Source organism: Ixodes scapularis, unplaced genomic scaffold (assembly GCF_016920785.2).
Source record: "Ixodes scapularis isolate PalLabHiFi unplaced genomic scaffold, ASM1692078v2 PGA_scaffold10__122_contigs__length_95168666, whole genome shotgun sequence".
Lineage (NCBI taxonomy): Eukaryota > Metazoa > Arthropoda > Arachnida > Ixodida > Ixodidae > Ixodes > Ixodes scapularis.
In genome coordinates, this window is record NW_024609836.1 from 57876599 (window position 1) to 57900958 (window position 24360).

General features: G+C 45.3%; 1 protein-coding gene across 1 annotated transcript; it reads left to right on the top strand.

Moving 5' to 3' along the window:
• The first annotated feature begins 782 nt into the window (after positions 1–782).
• On the top strand, positions 783–24360 carry LOC8040514. Its single transcript, XM_042288755.1, has 8 exons — positions 783–914; positions 5221–5404; positions 6286–6525; positions 7684–7950; positions 10628–10744; positions 16271–16505; positions 18713–18864; positions 24235–24360. Exons 1-8 carry the CDS (start codon positions 876–878, stop codon positions 24330–24332), a joined length of 1332 nt encoding a protein of 443 aa, XP_042144689.1. The 5' UTR covers positions 783–875; the 3' UTR covers positions 24333–24360.

A 24360-nucleotide genomic window follows, 5' to 3' on the forward strand; every position in this document is an offset into this window, starting at 1 on the left:
ACCTAGCCCACGTCTAAAAAGACAAACACGGGATTCCCGCCGCCCTTTCAAGCCAATTTTCTCCCCCTAACTATCGTACGCAACAAACATGGTGCCTATTTGCTTGAGGCGGGTCCGCAGATATTTCTGTCCTCATGTCTGCGGAGAAACTCCGTGCGTTCTGTATGATGTATACGAGCAGTGCGTCTGGGACTTTATAAAACTGGAAAAAAAAAAAGACGCAAGAAGGTATTAAATATCGGTCAGACTTTAACTTTATAAACTTCTTTTACGCTTCACGTTGCGAAGCGTAAAAGCCTGCTGATTGAATACCATGTATGTATATAACGCGCATGAAAAAAAAACGGCCATATACCTCAATTTCTAAATGGCAGCGGCAGCACCGGCGAACGTTCGACTGCGCCCTGCAGCCTCATCCATCAAATCCGAAACTCGCGAGTTTATCCCGTGAGAGGAAGAAAAGCAACACAAAATACCAAACGGGCAACGGGCGTAACCAGACTACCATGACCGGTCACATACAAACACAGAATCTCGGGGAAACAACCACGACCTCCCCCCCCCCCCCCCTCCCCACCGCTCTTTCCAGTCACCAACCAAAGATGATACAGCGGTATATAGCGTGCGCAGATTGAACCGGAAGCTACTTCCGGAGCCGCAGACAACGTCCGGTCAGAACGATACGCGACCTCAGCAGCGGAAGCAGGCTGACTGGCCATAGGGACGAAGAGCGGTCCATTTGACGAAATAGTAAAAAAATAAAGAGAAAAAGAGTGGCTGATCAAACGGCGGCAAGTGCGCGCCTGTTTCTGCCACCACTGCATCGCCATGAACCCGGGCAGTTGATTCGCTGCCTGCGCGGTCCTCAGTCGACGATGACGTGGTTCGCAACGAAGAGTTGGCATCACTACATGGTAAGGAGCGCTCTGGCCTATCTTACAGAGATATTCACTGACAGCCTAATCAGCGCAGGGCGTAGCGTACAATGTTCACCCTTCTAAATTCGTATTCATCTTAAGAACCGTAGTGAAAGTAGTCCACTTTTTCGCGGAACATTACTTATTTGCTCCTCTCATGTGTTCAGTTAAGATATATGTAAGTGCGCCCTAGATTAGCCTTTTGTTTGTTTATCAAGACGTACACGTTTCCGACGCCAAAGGCGTCGTTTCCTCCTTTGACAACTAAGTCTTGTAAGAACTACTTCGCGAGACGCATCAATATTGCGCAAAACTTCCTTCTTTCTTGGTGTGGCAAAAAGTATAGCTTTCTTATTTGTTTTATGCGTTTTTTTAATGACGCTATCTTAGTGGTTTTAATGCAATAATAAGACGCTTGCGACTGGGCACTCCCTGGTTTTTTTAAACCGTCGGTGACTACTGAATGATCACCTTCTACATCGCTCTATGTAATGCACCTGAAGGGACACAGGTTATCGCAAGCGTCGTTGACCTAAGTTCAAAAAGTACCAGCATAGATTCCAAAAAGAAAAAGGTACATAAAAGACAATGCAGACGGCATAGGTTTAAAAGCCTGCTTTGTCTGTATGCGGGCAGACATTGAGGGAGAAAAGGAGACGAGAGCGCTCGGGGACGTCAGTACATCGAGCCTTGGTTGGAATGAGTAGTGGGTAGACCTAAACTTAGCTCTTTTTGTCTCCACTGCACTCGTTGAACACGATAGAACGCGAAACGCCGGCGTCCGGCGTTTGATGTTCGCGTTCGAACGCGTTCCAGCAGTGCAGTGACATAGCATCCTCTATACTCTCAAAGCCTGGCAGTTCGACGTCGGAGCCATAGAGTGCCCGGTCGAAGATTTGGAGCTCGAGGATCTGGTAGCACAGAGCATCAAAGAGCCATTTCTCGGTGAACCTGGACGTCAGCGCACAGCTTTTGCAGCGGCGAGGGCCCGAAACACACTTGTCCGCTCGGGAGAAGTGTGTTTCGGCGTCTCGCCGCAACGGGGCGCCAGTCGCGTGGCTCTCCTCTCATCCGTTGTCTGCCGCTCCACCTTTTCTATTTCGGCGGCCGCTTCTCGTGGCGAACTGCCAGGCTTTGACAGTATATAGGAGGCTATGGGCAATCAAGAAAAAGGCAGCTGGCTTTGAGTTTACACACTAATAATTCCAACCAGATCTCGGTGTTCTGGCGTCTTCGCGCGCTCTCTCTTCTCCTCTCTTTCAGTTTCTGTCTGGATTGGTTTCTATTGGCGGTGAGAAGCTCGCAAGGGGCGCTTCTGTTTTCCTCAGTATGGGTAGTGCGCGTGCAACCCACGCGGTTCTGTTTTAATTTTCATAGTGCCTAGTGGCTTGGCATTGCACGTGCTTACACCAGCAGAGGAAGTTGAAGTAACGTCATTGTGGGTTGTGAAAAAAGTTCACCAGGCAGCGATACCCAAACTTCTCGCCACGAATTCTTTGTTCACCCTTAAAGTGACCGCTTCACTTTACACGAGCTTACTGGCACTACTGGGACCCGAGTATATTCGCGCGCAACGCCAGTGACCAAGAAACTCCTTTGTTGCGGTGTAATTTCAAGGACAAAGGCGTGCGTTTTCATTCAATCTCTCCTTTGCAACACTTTATGACGCAGCTGGTGGATTGCAGTCCCCCCCCCCCCCCCCCCCCTTCCTGCCCCTTCCCTTCCACGGACGATATTTGAATGCGGCTCCTAGACTGGACCCGAGCATTGCGCGAGCACTCGATTTCGTCTCGTGATATTCACTAGATGACCAGCATTCGGGTAGTGGCTCGTGTCCAGTCGCTGCAGGGACGACATTAGCCGAACGTTGCTATGATCACATTGGCGGCATATAATCGGCTCCAGATTACGTGGCCGATTGTTCTGGCTGCGAGTTGAGGGGAGACTTATATCGCGTGGGGTGAAAAACCAACACGTGTATCATAGGTCATTGACGTCAGGGATTCGTTCCGAGCTGTATTTGCGCGAAGTACAAAAATCGTTGCATTTCCGCTTTAATCTGAGACTGCAGCCTGAGCTACAAGTGCGAGCTAGCCCGCGCTCCTGACTTTGAGAGGTAAATTCCTAGCGCAAGCGCTCGTTTTGCGGAACAACCCTTTAAAGTCGCGACCTTGAGCTCTCGTGCTTGTGGCATATACTACAATCCTAGCTTAACGGGGACCATGAAATGAATTTTCGGATGGGAATGAATTGGGATTTTGCTAGTCGCACATCGTTTAGTGCGCCAAATAAAATTAGTACACGAGCCTAGAAAGCCTAAAGCCTGCTTTTCGGTACAAAAGTTTAAATATATAGTGGACTATTTCGTAGCTTCTTTCTTTCCAAAGTTCTCCGCCTTTTCACTGTGATGCATCCGCGGTACCAATGCACGTCAGCCGAACCCAGCTCACGCATTGGACGCGAGCACTGCGTCACTCGGACCTATACGCTCGTCAACAATCAATCAGTCGATGAATATTTGAATTCCCGTTCGTGGCCAATGAGTGCCGTGACGGCACTTATCAAGATTTGAGAATGACAAGTTCCATGGTCTGATCAAAAAGCACGGTGGAAGCTTCGAGTCATCGCCTCGGGTGCCGGAACATGTCACGACGACGTGATTGGTCATTTCGCTTTAGAGTAGAGGATTCAAGCTAAGAAGTAAAAGCTTTGAAAAATCATTTTATAGTCTCTTTAAAGATGAACGGAGTACATGTGCCTCTTCGTTTTCATATTTTAAACAACAGTAGGCTCATTTTTCCATATAACGCCTTAGGTGTAATCTCGCCTGTCCCACGTTAGCTCAAGATATGAGTGTCGCATGACCGATAGCGTTACCAATAAAAAAAAAAAACGTTCGTTACCCTGTAGTTACTTTCTTTATTGAACAAAGAAAAGGGTAACAATTTCTACAGTACAATCCTGCGGGTGCCATACTTATTGCCCATTTTTCGTTTTCTAATGGCTTAAACAATATAGTGGAGGAGTGTGCCGGGAAGTTGGAACGCTTCTCCGACCGGTGTGCCTCCCGCGTCCAAGAAAGTGATTTCTCGATTTCCGCCTGATGGCGTCAGAGAAGTGTCACGTTGTCGCAGACGTGATGCTGCATTGTCACAGCAGCAATGGTGGACGCTGCTGTGACAGGCCACTAAAGCCCCCTCCAGCTTGACAAACCACTAAAGATTCTCAAGCCCGGACTTGGGACGCCTCGGTGAAAACGACACTCGCGTTCGCTCCTGTTTTTTGCCGGTAGTACTTCTGACGCCAACCGCCAGGATCGCCATGTCCGACAGCATGACGCTCCTATTTTTTTCTGACGTCATTCGTTGCCACTTCCGCGACAAATTTTTGTGTATGAGCAGGAGAGGACGCTAAATACACCAGTCGGAGATGCGTTCTAGGCGCAGTAGTAAGATTATACTAAGTAGTGTCTATGTATACTCATGAACGTGAGACTCCAAAAAACGGGAACAAAATGCAAAAATGTAATTTATTTTCACCTCGTGGAACCCCGGGTAACGAAGTGAAACGCGTACCGTAATCCAATACGTTACTAAAAAATGGTACCATAATTGTGTTACGCTGCTTGTTTTGAAACAAGTAACGAGTACGTAACGACGCGAAACGCGTTTTCGGAAACAGGCGGTTTCAGCAGAGCGCTACATCTGGCTACCGTGCCCATGGTACTGCGCCTGGCGCGCGCTGAGGAGCAAGCTTTGAAGTCTGCTTGCAGCCCCAAACATAAAGCGGCCTTTGATGTTTCATTAGCTACACTTTAAAAGTCAGCTTAATACCCGGTTGAGTGTGCTGCCTTGTATTGTCACTTTCTAAATTTGTAAATGCCCTGCCTCACCGTATTATAACCGTCACTTACGATGGGAGTCAGAAGTGCCATAGAAAGCAGAAACCTACGTAAATTTTGTCATACTTCTTTAGTGTTCAACAGGCTTGGTTAACAATTTTTTTCTTTATTATTTTTTTTTACTGTATAATTTTAAGTTGCCAGCTCTCGATCAGAAGTCAAAGTTATTGAAATCAAATGGCAACCACGTTTTTACCACATCACCTTAAGCTTCCTGGAGTGGATAACGTTGCATTGTAATACAAAGAAAATTTGAAGAACCGGTAAAACCATATGCCGCTAGGGGGGGGGGGGGGGGGGGGGGACAATTCGCTGGCATGACTAAAACATAGACCAAAAGAGATTGTGTGGCAATCAGGTAGATTTCACATTTTTCTTTGTGTAAGGACACTCTTCCTTTAGATCTTAGCTTTGTGGACTTTGACTGCACTCGTGCTGGCCCGAGGAGCATCTGCTGGGACGGTGGACCACAGCCGCCATGCGCATCACCAGGTCTCAAGAACCACAGCCCGAAAACAGACGGGTACCAACAAGGAGTTCCTCAACGAGTCTGAACAAAGGGGGGCGGTACCGTCGAATCCTTTCTGTGAGTATTGGAGCCTCGAGCAACACATGTTTCAATTGCTCCAAACTAGGGAATCTATTTGTATAGAATGTGGAGAAGATAAACTCTTAACGACTCCCTAAACAGGTAAGCAAAATAGAAGTGGTCCCGCCGGTGTTTATAGCAGGTTTCTTTTCAAGTTATCAAAGGTAATTAGGTATTTCTAAGGCCTGAGAGAAGATAAAACCTCACTCCCAATTCTTCATTTATATAATTGATTCAACAAGCTCTGGGACCGTTTCTTGTATGTACTTTTGGTTGTTTTTGTACTTCCATAGATTAAGAAACATTGTGCTTAAAACATATAGGCACAGCGAAAAAAAGAAGACTACACGTGGACAAAAATGTTTTACATCTAATTTTTTTAAAGCAATAAACTCAAATGTTGTGTTCAGAAAACCGACATCACACCACCAAAGTTCAGTAAAATATCATCCTTTTTTGTTATACTGCCGGGTGTCATCTTTCTTTGATAAAATAGGTCCCAAACCAGCCTGGACAAATATTTTTTAATTCGTTATTTTATTGCGAAGCGGTCCTTATATATGCTAAAACCTCAGGCCATTGTTAGTCACACCTCACCCCCTGCTAACTCTAGGTAAACAACGCCTCCTAGACAACAAGGCCGTGTGCTATAGTTTCTACATCATCAACCGAAGGCAAACGAAATGAAGAGAAAAGACACGACTACAGCATCAGCGTTCGGCTGGGACGCGTGCCTCCGGTAGGTGACGTAGAGAGTCAGCCATAAGGCCTTTGTTATCTCGTAAGAGTTTGAAACAGCTACACTAGTATTTCGAAAGTGGCAAATTATGACGTCATAGATACATGAGAGTTAAATGATATCTCACACACAGCTGCAGCCGGCCCAATGCTGAACCCCAGTTCTCCACTCCTGGCCACTACGTACTACTACAATCCTCATCGACAAGGAACGCCGTCATCGGGCGTGCATCGGCACCACGATCTGCTGAAGGAGTCCGGTGACCAGGAGACGTGTAGGGCGGCCGACGGCAGAGACGGCACCTGCTACGATGCCGTCCAGTGCCTGAATCGCGGTGGCACCCCCATGGGCAGGTGTGAGAACGGCGTCTGCTGCGTCTGTAAGTCCTCGACCACGTAAGATAGATGAAATATTGATATCACTGAGCATATAATAAAATATATTCACCAAGGCGAGGTCACCAAGGCGCAGAATACTTACTCATGAATTGTCTCAAATTCGAAATGGAGAACAAGACGCGATTGCTAGTTACGCTACTGGTGACCGCTTAAGTATATTGCCTGGTTCGGGAATCAATCCCAGAACTTCCCCAAAAATAGCGGAGTGCTCTACAAACTGAGCTAATATTCGTTTGCGTTTCTGGGGGCTAGCCCCTAGATAGCTCGATTGGTAGAGCGCTTTATTAGTCTTGCAGAGATTTCGGGATCGATTCCTCAATTGGGCGGAATTCTTTCAGCGGCCACCAGTTGCCTGAAGGACGAGACTTGAGCTTATCTTCAATTTCAGGTGGAATCAATTTATTCTTGCATGAGCATATAATCAGTCGGGGAAACCTTTGTATCGTGATATCGCAACTTGGGTTGACAAGAAACAAGACTGGATCGCAGTGATAAATTGTCGGGTTGCTTTCTGCAATAAAGTAGATTAACAATTAGCATAAACACAGTAAGTGTGCATGCGAGATCGTGTAAGTTTATCATCAATAATTCAATCAATGTTATATTTTTCTTTCGTCAAGAAATGGGGTAGCTGGACAGAAAGCTGGAGTGCTGTAGCTTGTCGGGTACTATGATAACATTAACCTAAGACTGGGGCACAAAAGCGAAACATTAATTGTCCCGGTCTTGCGTGGATGTCGACATATAGCGTCGTTATTTTTGACAGTGTTGAACCCCTCTGGTTTAAGTAGGGCAAAAAACACGAGCCTTTGTCAGCCGGAAAAAGTTAAGGTTAGCCATTTGGAGATCAGAGCAATCTTCGACTCGTGCGGGCAATTACTGATCGCCACGACAAGCTGGTGTGGTTTTATCGGAATACATATATCATTGTTTATTGTAATTAAAGTGACTAGGATTCCTATGAGATGTCTCAAATTAGTGTTTATTGTCTGTCACTGCACGATAGGACGAGGTTCCTGGAAAAAAAAGACGTGTAAAATAATCGTCTTACATGAACGCAATCTAACAAATAAACAATTTTTAGGTAATTGTTCGGCAATTATTTTTGTGTCCTTTATCATCATTGCGCCCGAACGCAGTTGAGGTGTCGTGTGGCGAGGCGAGCTCGGAGCGCACGGCGTACGTACGAAATCCGGGGTTTCCGGGCTCCCACAACCGAGAGGCCATGTGCAAGGTGCGCGTGTCCAAGCGGGACGCCGACGTGTGCCAGTTCCGTCTGGACTTCCTGACGCTGGACCTGGCGCGCCCGATGGACGGAAACTGCTCACAGGACATGCTTGTAGTGTCAGGCCAGAACGAGAACAACCAGGTGCCAAGGGTGTGCGGACTCAACACGGGACAGCACGGTCAGTGACGCGCGTTAACGCAACATACCCACACGGCACACCAGGTTCCTCTGACGCCTTATGTCTGATTCACACGACGGACTGATTTGCAGACGCATTGGTCACGTGCCGACACGTCAGAGGATTGCCCGTCTCCCAAGCGCGTTCCCACGAAGGAGACACCGAGCAGACGACAGCGAGGTCGGACCGAACGTGTTCGCGACCCCACAGTGCCGCGAAATTCCAGCATCGCACTGTGGCACCGCTGTCCAAGAGCGAGATCGACGTTTGCCGCTATGATTACATTGATACCGCGAAAGAGAATTGCTGTATTCCGCTATTACGTACAGAGCGAGACAGAACACCATGACTGGCTTAGCGAGCAGCGCCACTACCTTTACTAACCCAAGGCATGACAGTGACACAAGTATGTTGCCGCTTGAGGAGGCTTCGGCGTGGAAACGACAATCTTGGGCTCCCGAAGGGGCGCTTGGGGATGCCTTTACGCACTTCGTGCTCGCGCAAAACACTTTTGTACAACACAGTCAGAAGAAATGTCTTCCTGTGTGAAACGCTGATTGGACGTTTAAAAAAGATCTTGGCGTGCTAGACGAGTTTTGACTGAAGTTTCTTTACGTGGACCCGAAGGACTACCGGAACCTGCATCCCGTCAGCCGGGCAGTTTCTCCAGCTTATTTCATGCATAGAATCAAGTATCGTGCGATAAAACGAACCAGTGAACACGCGGAACACAACGATAATAATAATAATTTATTTATTGTGCCCAGTAACAGCCGAAGCCTAAGCACTGGTGCACTTGTTAGGATTCATGTACCATATTCGTTTTTTCTCGTACAAAAACAATACAAATCGTTGTACCGTTACCAGACTAAGCTGTTTTCAAGTCAATCCCCCGCCAAAAATCCGCGATTTTTTAATGGCGCTCGGCCTTTCAGTCTCCGCGTCCGGGGTCGAGGCGTGGGTCGCATGAATTATGACAAAATGGGCTCGTGGTACACGGTCCGTGGACGAAAATTGCAATTCGGTCCGTCGTGTGAATCAGCCATGAATTACGTCGTCAGTATCCTGTGGATGTCAATGAAGGCACTACGATGATTAACCTTCATGAATTGCCTCAGAATAGTCATTTTCCTATGGTTATAAGCTTCCATAAAGTCATCCACGCCATGCATGTTTATAGATGGTTGCGATAATATCGTACGGGCGTCTATCGTGTCCGGGCAAAACAAGAAGAGCCAAATTCCGAGGCTGTGCTGACTCAACACATGACAGCATGAGCAGTAACGCGCTCTCGCACAGCGTATACTCTCACGGCACACATTGTTCTGCAGTAGAAGGTTGTAACCGAGTTGTATTTCCTTGATAATTTTTTGTCCTACAAGCCTTAAACATGACGCAAAGCAGTGAGCTGCTTGAAGTGAAACTTCCCCTATGATCTTATATTGAAAAAGAGATTTGGTAATAACTTTATTGTGGTATTGAATTCAGGGTTGGACTTTGATAGACCATTTGCTAAATCCCCAAGCGCCCGGCCCGCACTAGAGGAATCATGTGAACGGCGTTTTATCAATTCTATAGTGATCAGTCATTTCGACCGACGCGATGGTTACACACTTTTCAGTGTAATCCGGGGTCATCCTGAATGAGCGTCCCGTAGAGTCCAAAGACATTTCATATCACCTTTAAAATTTCTCGTCGATGTCAATGGTTTTTATACTGTGCATATGCCAACCACCCTCCAACCTAGCCTGAGTTGCAGATATCTCTTACAATATTATCATTTTCGCCCAGCTTCAAAGATGCTGATATTAACTTAGAAACGCTAAAAATGCGATAAACAACCACGTAAACTCCGAGCTAAATCCTGGCTTTGGTTCTTGTGAACTCTCAGCTTTTTAAGCAATTCCTGCTAAAACAACCATGAGAATGACAATATTGTAGGAGATTTCTGCAGCTCAGTCAGCTTGAAGGGTATTGGGCATGCACAGTATCGAAATCGTTGATATTAACAAGAAATGTTTAAAATATCGTAACTGGTCTTTGAACTCCACATGAGGCTTATTCAGGATGACTCCGGATTACATTCAAAAGTGTCAAAGTATAGAACTAGTCAAAATTACCTGTCACTAGGGAGCTGAAGGAACACCGTTTCCATGATTTCCGTGCGGGCCGGGATGCTTGGGGAATTTAGCAAATGGTCTATAAGCTAACTACTGTAGTACGTCAGGTGCGACGACCAAAATTGGTGAAAGAAAGAACACAGGCCGTGACTACGTTGTCGACAACCAGCGCCTAATTTAGACTGATGTTTTTTTTTTATTTCATGGCTGCATGTTTCATGTTTCTTTCATGTATGTGTGTTACATCTATCTTATTTTCAGTTTTTGCTGACTTTTGTCGTAATGCCTCATCTTATTTCTGACTCAGTTTTTTTTTCCTAATTCTACGGGGTGAGTAAATTGGGTAATGATCTTCTGTAGCTTTCGAAACTGCTTGAAGTTCTTGTGTCACGTGAGTAAGCTATCTTACTGGGCTTAGCTAAGCGTTCAAAGTTCCGCCGTTCCTATAGCTTTGTGTGAACATTTTAACGTACCTGACCTCTGCCTCCATTTTCCGATGTACATCAGCAGGAGAAACTCAAAATACACAAATGGTTTGTCATTTTTTTCTTCAACAGCGTATGTGGACGTTGAAGAGTCGGGGGGCATCAGTCTCAACCTAATGATGGTCGGAAGCTACTCGAGAAAATTCGACATTAAGGTGACACAGCTGGAATGCGAAGGACCGCAATCTGGTACGTGGATTGTCCTCTTTTACGTTTCCTCTGTTGTTGTAACTAAAAAAACTCACGCTTCCACGTATACGAGGGGGAAGGATATCTCAAAACATGTACGCTCATGATTAGGTTGTAGGTTAAGCAAAAAGGGTTCCCGACATTGTAACTTTAGTTTCTTTTAAATTCTGTCGCATTTAAAGGCCCAAGCTCACGCCGAATTCACTGTGCGTCATTGATTCAGCCGCTGATAGCAAGCTCACAAAGACTACGAGTGGTGTGACGATGCACTTCCGGAGCTACTTGATTGTTTCCATGGGATTGTAGCATTGATTACGATCGCACTTATGAAACTGATTATAGATCGATCTGATCTGGAAGATAAGTTACTTAGTATCGTTTGTGCTTCAAAATAATTGACCTAAAGTTCATTCCTTTTTAAGCATTGAACCAAGTATTGCTGCTCACGAAATAAGGAACCTAACCCAGACACTATAAGCAACAACTCCTCCTGCCTTGAGCAACTCCAACCTTGTGAATCTTAATCGATTAACACCCACATTTAATGTACTGACTTTAGATAGTGAATTCAGGCATCGTCGATCTGTATAGCAAAATTGAATGCCTATCCAAGCTGCCGTCCACAATATAGAGGAAATTATCGCAGGTTTGTGTCGGCTGCGTACGGACAAATCCGGCGATGCGTAACAACTTAAGCAAGGGTATTTTCTTGCTATTACTAATTACTCAAACATTCGGAAATCTGGTAAGTTGGGCCTGCATAAGTTCTTGTGTTGCAATAGAGTGGTTTCACGTGACGGACTTCGGTTTCAAATTCTCACCGGGCGCCATGTTGACGAACTAATCAAATTCTCACCGGGCGCCATGTTGACGAACTTGAAGTTCTAATGGCTCGGATAAACGAAGTAGCAAGCAAATTGGACATCCCTGTTCTGACAGCTGACCAGATAATTGTGGCGCATAGACTTGCCTCCCGGCCCAATAAGATAACTGGGACCATTGTTCCTTTTGCCAACCAGGTGACCCGAGACCAATGGCTTGATAGACGCTTTAATCTAAGGCATGCTCGGAACAAAATCTACATCTAGGAAAGCCTGACTGCAGCAAGATAAGTCGCTACTCTGGGAAGTGAAGGAAGTGGCAAAGGAGAAAAAGATTCCAGTATGTCTGGTACAATTATGGAAAAGTGTTTGTAAAAGAGAAAGAAGGGACCTGGAGTGCAGGGTGTGAAGTCAAAGGATGATTTGAAAAAGTTTCAATAGTTTTTTTTCTTTGCATTTAAAGACTAGTTATTTCGTTTTATACCATGAGTGACAACCATTAATTGTTACCTAAAGAAGTTAGGCTCATCTTTACGGAGGAAACCAAAGTGCTTTTTTTTTTAATTTCACTTAGATGTGCAATCATTTAGGAATAAATATGATGAACTAAATATATTTATGGAAAGTTTCAGTTTTCGATTATATGCCATCATGCTTTCAGAAAATTGGTATAAAATACTGATGAAAAGGATAACTTGAAGGGTTACAATTAAATCATAGTAGTAAGGTAAGAGGCAGTATAGCAATGTATGTAAGAAAAAACACTTCAAATGTTCCGTTATTACTGATTTCACAACTATTTCAAATGACTAAGAAATCGTAACTTTGCAGCATGAGAAATCTGTATATTCCGTAGTTTATCGTCCGCCTTGTGGGAAACTGTTGTTTTGTTTTGTTTTTCGAAATCCTTGAAGTGTTGTTTTTTTTTTCTTTATCGCTGAAAACGGCTTTGCTTTATACTTTGGGGGCGACTTCAATATAGATATACATGCTCCCTGACATTATTCATTCATTCATTCACTTGCTTTAAACAAGAAGTGCTGTCTTTTTATAAATCGTATCGGATGTCCAATGTTATTCCTCATCCTACCCCAAAATCAGTCTAATAACGACCCATGAACAGGTGTTACACCTGTTCATGAGGCGTTATTAGAGTTATATTTTTAACGAACCTTTCTAGATGTTAAGTAATTGCGGGAGTAGGTTGGAGAAACGATTAGTAATCAGCTTTCGATATATCAGCTTTCTAATATGGGCTATAACTTTAAAAAACACGTGGTCCTGAAGTATACTTAAAAATATAAGCCCTAAAAACTTCAAAATTTTTAACACCATACAGACTCTATCTGCAATCTGGAGTGCGGTACCGCACTTCAGATTGCAGATAGAGTCTGTATGGTGTTTGACCGTTTTCTTGAACAGCTTAGAGTTGTGTACGACCGCTGTTTTCCTTAGAATTTGCAAAATGTTTTCCGAAAACCTCGGAAACCCTTTATTACGACAGAAATAATAAAACGATAAATAAAAAAAAAACTCTTTACCACCAATTCGTGCGCACTAAAGACAGGTATATTGTCTGAATTTTAAAAAAAGGGACAAAATCAGCTATCAAAGAATTTAAGGCAAGCTAAACGTGCTTATTTTGACCATTTATTTCTAGATACTAAGCTACCAGATGTTATCTGGAAAAAGCTGAATGGCTTAATTAAACAATGATTGTGTGGGCATCGGAACCTTGTTCAAAGTATACAATAGGCAGAGGCTTCTATATATGTGCAGAGTATTTCTCCTGGTCTCCTTTTGTTCCCAACTGACGAAGATGAAGTGTACTCAGTTTTTTTTTTAATTTAAAGAATAGTGAGCGCACTGACATAAATTACCTTCAAATTAAACCTATAAACTATCTACTGCGGTACATTGCTCCCTGTCTGACGCATCTTTTTTAAACTGCACTAGAGAATGGAACATTTAAAAAAAACTTGCAGGCGGCAAAGGTGACAATACTGTACAAAGGTGAGAAAAAAACAACTTGGGGAAATGTCAGGCCAGCGTCTGTTTTGCCCGTATTTTCTAATGAACTTGAAATGATTTTACATAACAGGTTGTATAGTTTTTGTGAGAGATATTCTAATCTGAACGACTGTCAACATAGATTTAGAAAAAGTAGATCTGCAGAATTTGCATTATTAAAGCATAAGGAGTTCATCTTTAGCAATATAGGAAATAACCTGTTTACACTTTGAGCATTTATAGATATTTCAATGGCTTTTGACCGCTTCAATCATAATACTTTGCTCTAAAAACTTTATATGTACGGTGTGCGTGGTAGAGTCCTAAGTATAGTCAAAAATTATCTTCATTATCGCTACCAGCGTTTTGAAATAGATAGAAAACGATCTCAATTGCAGCCATTAACAACTGGAGTGCCACAGGGTAGTAATTTGGGACCACCTCTTTTTGACTTGCATGTCAATGGCATTGTAAATATCGTTGACAATTACGTTTTATTATATAGGCTATTGATACGAGTTATTTTTTCAGGTACGAATACTGAGCAGATTATGAATGCCTCAAATAAATGTCTAAATAAATTAAATTCTTAGACAGTGTCTAATTCCTTACAAAATAATTGTGATGAAACTAAAGCCGTTCTTTTTAGAGTAAGAAATACAAATTGCTTTCATGAGTCAACTCTCTCCCTCGGAACCCATAAGATCGATATAGTCTAAAGTGTTAGAGTGTTGGGTGCGATATTTATTCAATACATGCCATGGGATGAAATTGTACATTATACATGTCAAAAACTCTCAAAGGTCGTAGGTGTTACCTACAAATATCGTCATATAGTCCCAACATCAGCAGTGCTTCTTTTATATATATATCATTCTATTTTTTACGTAATTTATAATTACTGCTTTTTGGTTTGAGAAAGTACCACGTCCATAAATCTCAAGCAGATACAAATTTCGCAAAAAAATCTTTGTGTGTGTTATATGCCATACTGCATACATGCTCATACGAAACCATTGTTCAAAAATGTTCATATTGTACAGATTTCTAATTACTATAATTATAAACTTTGCATCACATATAAAAAGTATTTTTATCTAAAAAAAACGTATTTCGGTCTCTTTCCCAGCTTACAATAAGAAAAACAATTTATGAGACACGCAGCGCAGATATGTGGTTAGTGCCGCACGCCAGAACAAATTATGGAAATCAAAAGTTGCAAAGTGTTCTTCCCCGTCTCTTAAATCTTTTGAGGGATTAAAGCATAAAAAATCTGTCTGCGATAAACAAATATTTGCTTGCATTGTTAATGAGACTCCAATATCAGTGTAAGTGCCTGAAGCGTGGTAATTTTTATTGCTTTTCTTTTTTCAAACGAATAATTTCACATACTATTTATTTTTGTGTCTTAACTGTTTTGTGTGCTTTGTTTCTGCTGCTTATGATGGGAGGTGGAGGCCCGTCTAGAAACTGTTCACTTGATTTTTATTCGTTTTTCCTCTCCAAATAGAGAAAAATTAAGAATTTTGATTAAACATTTCGCCCTCTGTTCTTCTATGCGCCGGAGGCAGTGTTTTCCAGATCGCTCGATTATTTGTACCGTCGTGATCAACTGCGCCAGGCAGAATCGTGGGTAACGTAAAGGAGTATCGGCTGGTACTAAATTGTTTACATACCGCTTTTAGTTTTGACTTAGGACGACTCGGCAATTGAGAGGTCTATCCGTCGACGGCCAAAATGTTGCCCCGGTAGAAGCCACCGGGACGATTTCTATGGGCGATGCAACGATTTTTGTATTTTGCGCAAATACCGCTTAGAACGGATCCCTGGCGTTAATGACCTGTCAAATACCCGTTCGTTTTTCACCACACGCAATCGAAGTCGCAGAAAAAAATATAGAAAAACGAGCAGAGTTCACCCCCTCAACTCGCAGCCAGAACAAGTGGCCACGTGATCTGGAGCCGATTATATGCCACCAATGTTGATCATAGCCACGCGCTGGGGTTGGCAAGGCATAGGACACGCGCTGCGTTCCAGACATTGTTATGGTTCGGCTGTTGTCGTCATTGCAGCGATTGGACACAGGACACTACCCGAATGTTTCTCGAGCTATAGATTATCACGAGCCCAAATTGAATGCCCACGCAATGCTCGGGTCCAACCTATGAGCCGCATTCAAATATCGTCACTGGGCGGTACTGCTACCGCCCAGCTACGTCATCGGGTTTTGCGAAGGAGAGATTGAATGAAAATGCTCGGTCTTGTCCTTGAAATTACACCGCAAAAAAGGAGTTTCTTGGTCAGTGGCGTTGCGTGCGAGTATCCTTGAGTCCCACTAGTGCGAGTAAGCTCATGTAAAGTGAAGAACATTTTAATTTAATTTTGTTGCACCGCCCCTTTAATGAAATCGGAGTGGAGGCACGATTTTACGCGGCCTAAAATATGTCCACTAATGTTCTAATTGAGCTTTTTCATCGACAGAGCCACCCGCCATGCTTGTGCGTTTTACCAATACCTAACTCGACGTCAATAACTGATCGTCTGCATGCAAACGGATGGCGAAAGTGGCGGACCTTGTCCATCAACATGGTGGAACGCTGCTTACCTGAAGTAAAGAGGCGATATGTGAAAACGCTCTATATACTCCATGATGACGACGATGACCTCTTTTCTCGGTTCCCTCGACACCCTGCAGCTCCGTCGCACTGCCTGCAGTACTTCTGGGGCACGCACGGCACGGTGAAGAGCTTCAACTACGACGAAGCCGGCGGCAGCGTCCACCAGCAGGGCTACCCTAACGACCTTGACTACGTGGTGTGCCTCCGAAAGGAGCCCGGCTTCTGCTCGGTCTCGTACGAGATCGCCACCGCCGACGACGAGGTCGGACCGTCGCCGTTCGGCGTCGGTGCTGTGCCCACGCAGCGAGAAGGGTGGGTCATTCGGCAACGAGCTTCGCCACAATCAGAACGGTCTTTATGTTGGATAACAATGACGTAGTGGTGAATGGAATAAAATAAAATAGAAAATTTTTATTTGCAACATACATCTTCGTGTATAGGTGTATAGTATAATAACGAGCTAAAAAAAGTTTCAAGGGCTCGTGTACCTAGCTCGGCAGATGGCGAAAATTCGGCATATTTAATATTAGACATTATTATGTAAATCGTTTGCATTAAAAGTAACATATCTACAAAGTTGCATCTTATATTGATAACAAAAAGACAAAGCAAAACAATCAAAAGCACGGAAAATATAAAGTTCAAATCAATTAGTGAGGAAAATGAAACAAACTACATGAAAAAACAACTAAAAAATCTTACTGTCTTAAAAGTTTTAGCAATTTCCTAAGCTTCTGTCCGAACGTTGTAGAAAAAGGTATCAGGGAGGTCATTGAAAAGATGTGGTGCCTGAGACATGTTCATACGTTCGCCATATTTTCCTTTAATTTGCGGAACATCATATCAAATAGAAGGTCTCAGTGGCCACTGTACAGTGTGAGGCGTTTCGAAATCACAATTCCAAAAATATTTAAGTATGAACGTATCTCTCTAATCCCGAAAAATGATGGCAGATGAAGTGCGCTAAATATACATCTACTTGAAAATTCAGGTCTATCCAACGACAATCTTTTCGAATTATTTTTTAAGAAAGAGTTAACACTGGTACGCGTGATCTACAGGTATGTGATCAATGGGATCGGCCTCTCCTGCTCGCTTGCCGGGGCCCGGCGGGACAACTCTCATGCCAATAGATGGGCAGTTTGGTTGCCCTGTACGGCGGAGTGGGCGGGTGCCCATATGATCCAGATGGGTCTGTCCGGCGGGTGTTGGGAGACAATCTGTTCTGTTGTACGGTGATCGCTTTCGCACGAGAAGTTACGGCACGCTTGCTGCGAGTCAGCAATGATCCCTTCGGCTGTGGTTTGCGCAATGGCGAGAGCGATGGCCGCTTCCTCCGCTTGTAAGCAGTCATGTTTCGCCAGGTAGCGCTAGGCTGGTGACATGTCGATTGTGTTGGGCGACTACGGCCATCATTGCTCTTATGTCGAAATAAAGGGCCGCGTCTGTGTATGCGGTGGCTCATTCGTTGCCGTGGCGTTTGTATAACGCCTTGTATCTCGCTTCAATGCGCCCAGCGTGATGCTCGGGGAGCATGTTGCGAGGGAGCAGTGGAACGGAGAGTTGTCTCCTGATCTCGTGAGAGAGACTCACAATTTCTGAAGGGAGATGCTGTAGAGGGGTTGTGAGCCCCATTCAAAAGAGGAGAATCCTCCGAGCTCCCGAGGCTCCCAGCGTCAGCCTTTGGCTCGAAAGATGGGCTTCCATGAGCTCGTCGGTCCTGTTGTGCAGGCCAATATTTAATAGTTTTTCGGTTTCCGTGCCTACCGAAAGTCCGAAGGCCGGAAGTATGCGGGCTTTCCTGATTACAGCACATACCTTCTTGGTTTCTGCCTTGGGGAGGGGTGCATAAGGTATGGCGTACGAAATTAGGGAGATTATGAATCACTGGACTAGGGTAGCGTGCAGGCCACGCGCATTCGCATCGTTTTGGTGGCTATACGTCGGATCACGTGTGTGACTTGGTTCGTAGTTTCAACCGACCGCTGACGCACGCTCGTGTGCGAATTGTTCACCACGTTGGCCTTCGTTTGGGTGACGTTGAACATTCAACACTACGGCTTTGTTCTCTAATACTGCATCCACACTATAATTCGAATCGCGCTTGACTCGCCAGTGTGAATGCGGAGTAACAGTACGAGTAAGAAGTCGTTGGAGTACACCACGTACCGGCCACGGCATCAACACGGGGTTAGATGTAAAACTAAAACTACCAGTTGAAGGTATGCAGTTTAAATATGTCAACTCTGGTACCAGTCGAAAGCTGAATTACATAACTTCTGTACAATATGCCTCTACCAGATTCCGAGCCCTTCGACCGGGATTGAAACCCGATTTAAACTTAGCCGATAAAAACTTAGCTAGGCACCTCGACCTGGTGCTGAAAAAAAAAAACGGATTAACGTGCTCGTGTTTTATTATTTTTTCGCAAGTCATCTTTTCACTCAAAGAATAATTCAAATTTGGATTAGTTTAATGATTAATACTGTAGTAAAACTCGCCGTGGTTGATTTTTCTAGTGTACAGTTGACGTCATCACCAATCGTGGCTGAGTGCCCCGACGACTACCTGATCATCGGAGGAGTGCGAATGTGTTCCACGGGGCACGACGGGGACATTGAACTGCGGCACACAAGAGACCTCAACGTCACCGGACTCAACCTCATCACGGGTAATCTCGGTCGCTGAACTTCGGAGAGGTCGAGCCTCCGTCCCACTGAAGGGCCTTAGCTGTTAAGGGAAAAGCAAAGCGAAGTAATAGTTGTCGCCCTCACTGCGAAAATTACGAATACATCTGTATTCCCTTTTCTTGTTAGGTCCGGTAGCAAGGGCCCACTCTAATATGCCATCGAGCCCATTAAGCATGAATCATGGGCTCTGGACTCATCAAAAACAGGGTTGGAGCTGAAAGCTCGCGGAGCGCGCCGATTGCATTTTGGCGACCCAAGTGCGGCGACATCGTCGCAAGAACTTTGTGTTTGACGAGTGTACGGCCCCAAAGTGCACCGTAATGGCGATCGTCGTCTTTTGTGCGTTTTATACGGCCCGTTAAACCAATCACGCACAAACAAGAGAGCAGGATCCTGGTGCATTGACTGTGCATAATGTCTTTAGTTGGTGAAATAGGTGAAAACAAATTCACAAAAGCGAAGACCGCCGTGATAAAGCACTCTTGATGCTGCTTGATTAGCTTCATTGGATTCTAGTGTTGACTGTGGTTCATTTTAACCTAAAATGGAGTATAGTTTTCTGGGCAGCACTTCTCAGAGGAAAAAAAAAAACATATGTTGACCGCCGAAAAAAAAAAGGTTTAAACCTAGAAATAGTCTACTAGTGCATCACATTCTTTATTTCTTATATATTGTGACACATGGATGATAACAAAGCGAGCACTGGAGGCGACAGCGACGACATATCCGAGCATTTACGTCATGTGCAGTGTGTCCACGCTTACCAATTTCTGTGCAGTTGATTTTTAATGTCTGATGCTGAGCATGGGGTATTTTTTGTTTCGGTAAAGCCGAAAATATACAGTTTTAAATCAATGTGAAAGTCAATATATGTATAATTTCCGTGCGCTACAACGAATAATTGTCGTTTCCCTAATGCTCACTATCAAGGACAGCTAAGACAGGAGATTCCTCACCCTTTGTTGAAGATATTCCTACAATTCCAAGCGTGTCAAATATATAAGTTGTTTTCTGACTTTCCTTTTTTTTAATTTAAGTCTAACATGGTTGATCTGCTCCTCCATTAACACTACTTGCACCGCTGCATAGCTGTTCTTTCTCCTTGAGTCACACGAACGGCCCTTCAAGCCACTGCTCTCTTTCTTCCTAATAGCGACCTGACTTTATCGAATTGTTTTTTAACTGAACATCCGAAACCATGAGACTTTCGTCTTATCATAATCGCGGTGCAAAATATTACTTTCGTAAAGATGTCAAGCTATCTTGCGACTACCAGTCGAGCCCGCATTCCGGCGCCATTGTCGAAAGTATACTTCGGAACTGATATAATGGCGGTTAGACGACATCTGCATCGAGGCATCCAAACCACCCAGTTCAAAAGTTACCATTGAAACCACCAATTGAAACCACGTTGACGAAAAAAAACAACCTTACAACGCAAATGTCCACAAGGACAAGGAGGGGTGGAAAAAGGACGAGCGCTCAAGCTGTGCCTACTTCTTTTTGTCCTATACTTCGTTTCAGCTTCGGTCCAGACGCAGCCAAAGCTACAAGCGCGAGCTCCGGGCTTTCAGCATCAATGCCAAGCACGCGCGCTCGTGCAGTGCAAGCGCTTTTCTGGGCCACATGCTCGCGCTTGTAGCATCGGCTGCGTCTGGACCGAAGCTGAAACGAAGTATAATAAATGTTTGCGTCCTGATTTTTTTTTTACTAACATGTGTAATTAGCAATGATCCTGAGAAGGTAACAACGGTAGGTAGGCCATCCAATTTTCTCGCTTCCAGCGCGAGCTTCCAATACCCTCGAAAAATTTTCGGCGTCTCCTGAGCTTCGAGCATGCAAGTGCAGCCAACGCACAACGAAAGGCGACGAGTGCGTGCCGGAGGCCGGGCGACCGAAAAATACCCTTTGCCGTTCGCATGGTGTCAGTGACGTGCTGTCTACACTCTCAACAAAAGGGTTGTCGTAGGGTACTACACTTGGGGTAGTCAGAAGCCGTCACAGATATCGCTACCCCCCTTCGTTATACTAACAACCCCATGGGCAGTCACACGGCACGCAATCAGCAGGTAATCATAGTGAGCACCCCCAAGAGCAACATGGCGGCTGGCAAGCGACAGTGGAGAAATACGAGTAAGGCCTAGCGAGCTGGACTGCTTTTTGCTAAAATACGATTCTCAAGTGCGTACGCCCGTTCGCTGCCTTCCGTGCGCACAAAGCACTCCGAAACGTGCCTCGAAGCACCGGCACCGCACCTAATACGAGTAGGGGCGACGATGTGAGATAGGCGGGGGGGCGCATTCGAGGGGGTTTGTTCGCGATTGCTTTCGCGAGGCCGGCTGCATTTACTTCGCGGCCAGAAAACATTCAAAGAAGGAAACAAAATAGCGACAAATGGAATGATGTCTTTATTGAACAGAGCATCTGCTTGCTGTGCTTGCCTCAAGTGATCCGGCGTTTTCGGTTGACAGCGGCGAGGCGAAGCATCACCGATTTAAGCGGCGTCGGTTCCGATCGTTCAACGCTCCTGCTCACCTGTTAGCATTCGTTATCCACTTTCAAGTCCCTGGTAATCCTCACCGCGTCTGTGCACGCACTTGGCGCTATTCACCGCACGGAACACCCATTCACCTGGCTATGGGGCTGATCCCATTTGGACGAGAGGCCGAGGACCGAACCAGACCGAACCCTTTGTGACTGCTACGTGGAGCCATGGAACGCAACGCCTCCATGTTTTTCACTCAAATAGGTAGACACGTAAACGCGCGACTCCTTGAATTGGGCGGCGACACGCGCCACCTAACGGACAGCGCTCAAACCAAAGAAAAAAAGAAACCAGCAATTCTTGCTCGGCAGAGCGTCTCGCCGGACAATACCGTATGTACAGTCAGGGACAAAAGTCTCCAGGACACGCGAGCTGCGACTGAAACGCATTGTTCTGCCATCTGCCGGCGGGTCGCCTGGTTTCGAGATCACAGAAAAGCGCATGCGCGTCCTATTGTGCCTGCCAACATGTGCGCTTTCCCGCTCTTCTGCGGCGCGGCGCCTAACTCGGAATCGGGCGCGGGGTACCGCCTTGGAGATAGCGCTTACTGACATGGCACCTATAAAGCAAGAAGTAACGGCAGCTCAACTGAGCGATAAAATCAACTGGTTATAAAGCAAGGTGCGCTGACACGGCGAAATGCGGCACAATGCCCCAGGCGGTATCTCGAGTTTCGGAATGTGTAGCAGACGCTCGTAAGCCGCCAGCGCAATCTCCGAGGCGGTACCACGCGCCCGATTCCGAGTTAGGCGCTGTGCCGCAGAAGAGCGGGAAAACACACATGTTTGCAGACAGAGTAGGACGCGCATGCGCTTTTCTGCGATCTCGAAACCAGGCGACCCGCCGGCAGATGGCAGAGCAATGCGTTTCAGCCGCAGCTCGCGTGTCCTGGAACTTTTGTCCCCGACTGTACATATCCCACGCCACACTTCACTCATACCCGACATACAGACATCACAGCATTTTATACATCAACGCATTCAGAAACAGCACAAGATACAACATCACATATTGACACTCTACATTTCTATACACACGTCTAGTCGACACCACCAGGTTATATACTGCTGTATTTTGTGTGACCGATTAGGATGGTGACCACTGTCATATTTTGCATAAATACGAAAAGACTGTGCAAGATTTAGCCGTATATATTCTTTTCCTCTACTGCCCTTAGGAAAGCGCTCGTATCTCTAATGTAGGGCCATTGCAAAAGCGAACTGCAGGTTATAAATAAATTTGAATAGTTGCTACACGTCACATTTTAAACAGTTTCGTTTTCTCGCTTGCCTACACTTCAAGTATACAGAAGCCTGTTTAACTAATTGCATTAATAATCGAAACCAATTTCTGCAATCACAACTTTCTGAACACACTGATGCATTTTCTTTTCTTTTTTTACATATCCAGACTGACTTTAGCGGCGGTTGGGTACACGTTGAGTACACTGAGCACGCGCCGGTGATTTTAGCGAAGCCCGTCCGCCGGTCCTCCCCGAAGCGTGATTTCAGTTTTCTTCTTTTCGCTAAATATCCGTTCTATGCGCTCCCGCTCGCGCCAAGGGGACAGTGCAGAATTGCTGCTTTCGGGCCCGTGCCTTCACCTGCAACTAACGCGAAATACGTATGCTAAATTATCTAAATCCTGGTTGAGACAGTAGTGTTTCACTGCGTGCGTCTGACTGCGTTGCGGCAGCAAGAAATCAGGACATCCCTGCTGCTTATATCGCGTGCCAAGATCAGTCCTTGAATTGGATTCCACGCTTGATACGAAGCACAGACGTGCCGGTGAGTGGCTTTCGGCTCTCGACGCAACGCTGTCAAACGCTAGTGTCTGAACCGGCCTTGTTTGAAGCATTTTTTTATCGAGTATGCTCGATGAAATGTGCCAAATGAACCAGAGAAGGCGAATCATGTACCTCGAGACAGAGAAATAGTGAAATACACGGACATGATCCCAGATATCTGTGTACGTTCGTCCTGTCCGGCCTCAGTCGTGGTGTTCAATGCTTCATACTTCACTGCACTTGACAGCAAAAAAATTGGGTACGACAGGCGCGCAAGTTCGGCGGAACCGAGGAGGCCAGTTGCAACTGATCTGCACGCAGAACTGACTGATCACACCTTTATTGAGAGCACACTCTTTACTGAACAGCACAATAAAAGACGACGAGAGTATCTCGTCCGGCGAACATTCAAGTCAACTCACGCCTGTGCGTAGCTTCCTGTGCTTTTCTAGAGATTTGGTTAAATTCCTCGAGCACGACGCCAGCTGCCAGCTGTTTACTGCTGTACATGGTAAAACCCACGACGGAACCAAAAAGGACAACCGCGATACTTTTTATCTGCCTCGGGTTTTAGCAGGTGCCTACCAAGGTTGCCTGTACTTGTTTGTTTTCTGCCAGTTTAGGTGAACTGAGCCACACGCTTGGTTCGACCGGTTCAAATTTGAATAAATGATAACCAACGCACAAAGAAAACAAGTTTCAAGTACTTTTTGAGATTTTTGAAGTGACTTTTACTATTGAACGACTGCATGCACTTGAATGTTCAATTCAAGAGTTTATAAAACGTGACTACCCCATGCTTGTCACCTGCCAACAGGGTGCTAACTCTCAATGGCTGGAGCCCAGTGGGTCGTTAAGTAAGCCTGTGGGGTAGTTACAGCCGTCGAAACGCACGATGACGAGGGGGGGTGCTCACTTTTTCTTAGAGTGTATGACAAGCACCCTTCTGTAGCTCACCAGTTCATTTTGATGATGCCAAGCTTATCGTCGTCACTGCACCGTCCTTGTTCGCCTTTCCAGACAGCACCCCGGGTCCTTTCTTGATGCGCTTCGTGTCGAACAACGTGAACAACGCCAGAGGTTTCAAGCTTCACTACCGCCAGAACCCCTGCAAGTGACGAGGCGTTTTCCTCGGGACGCTGAACT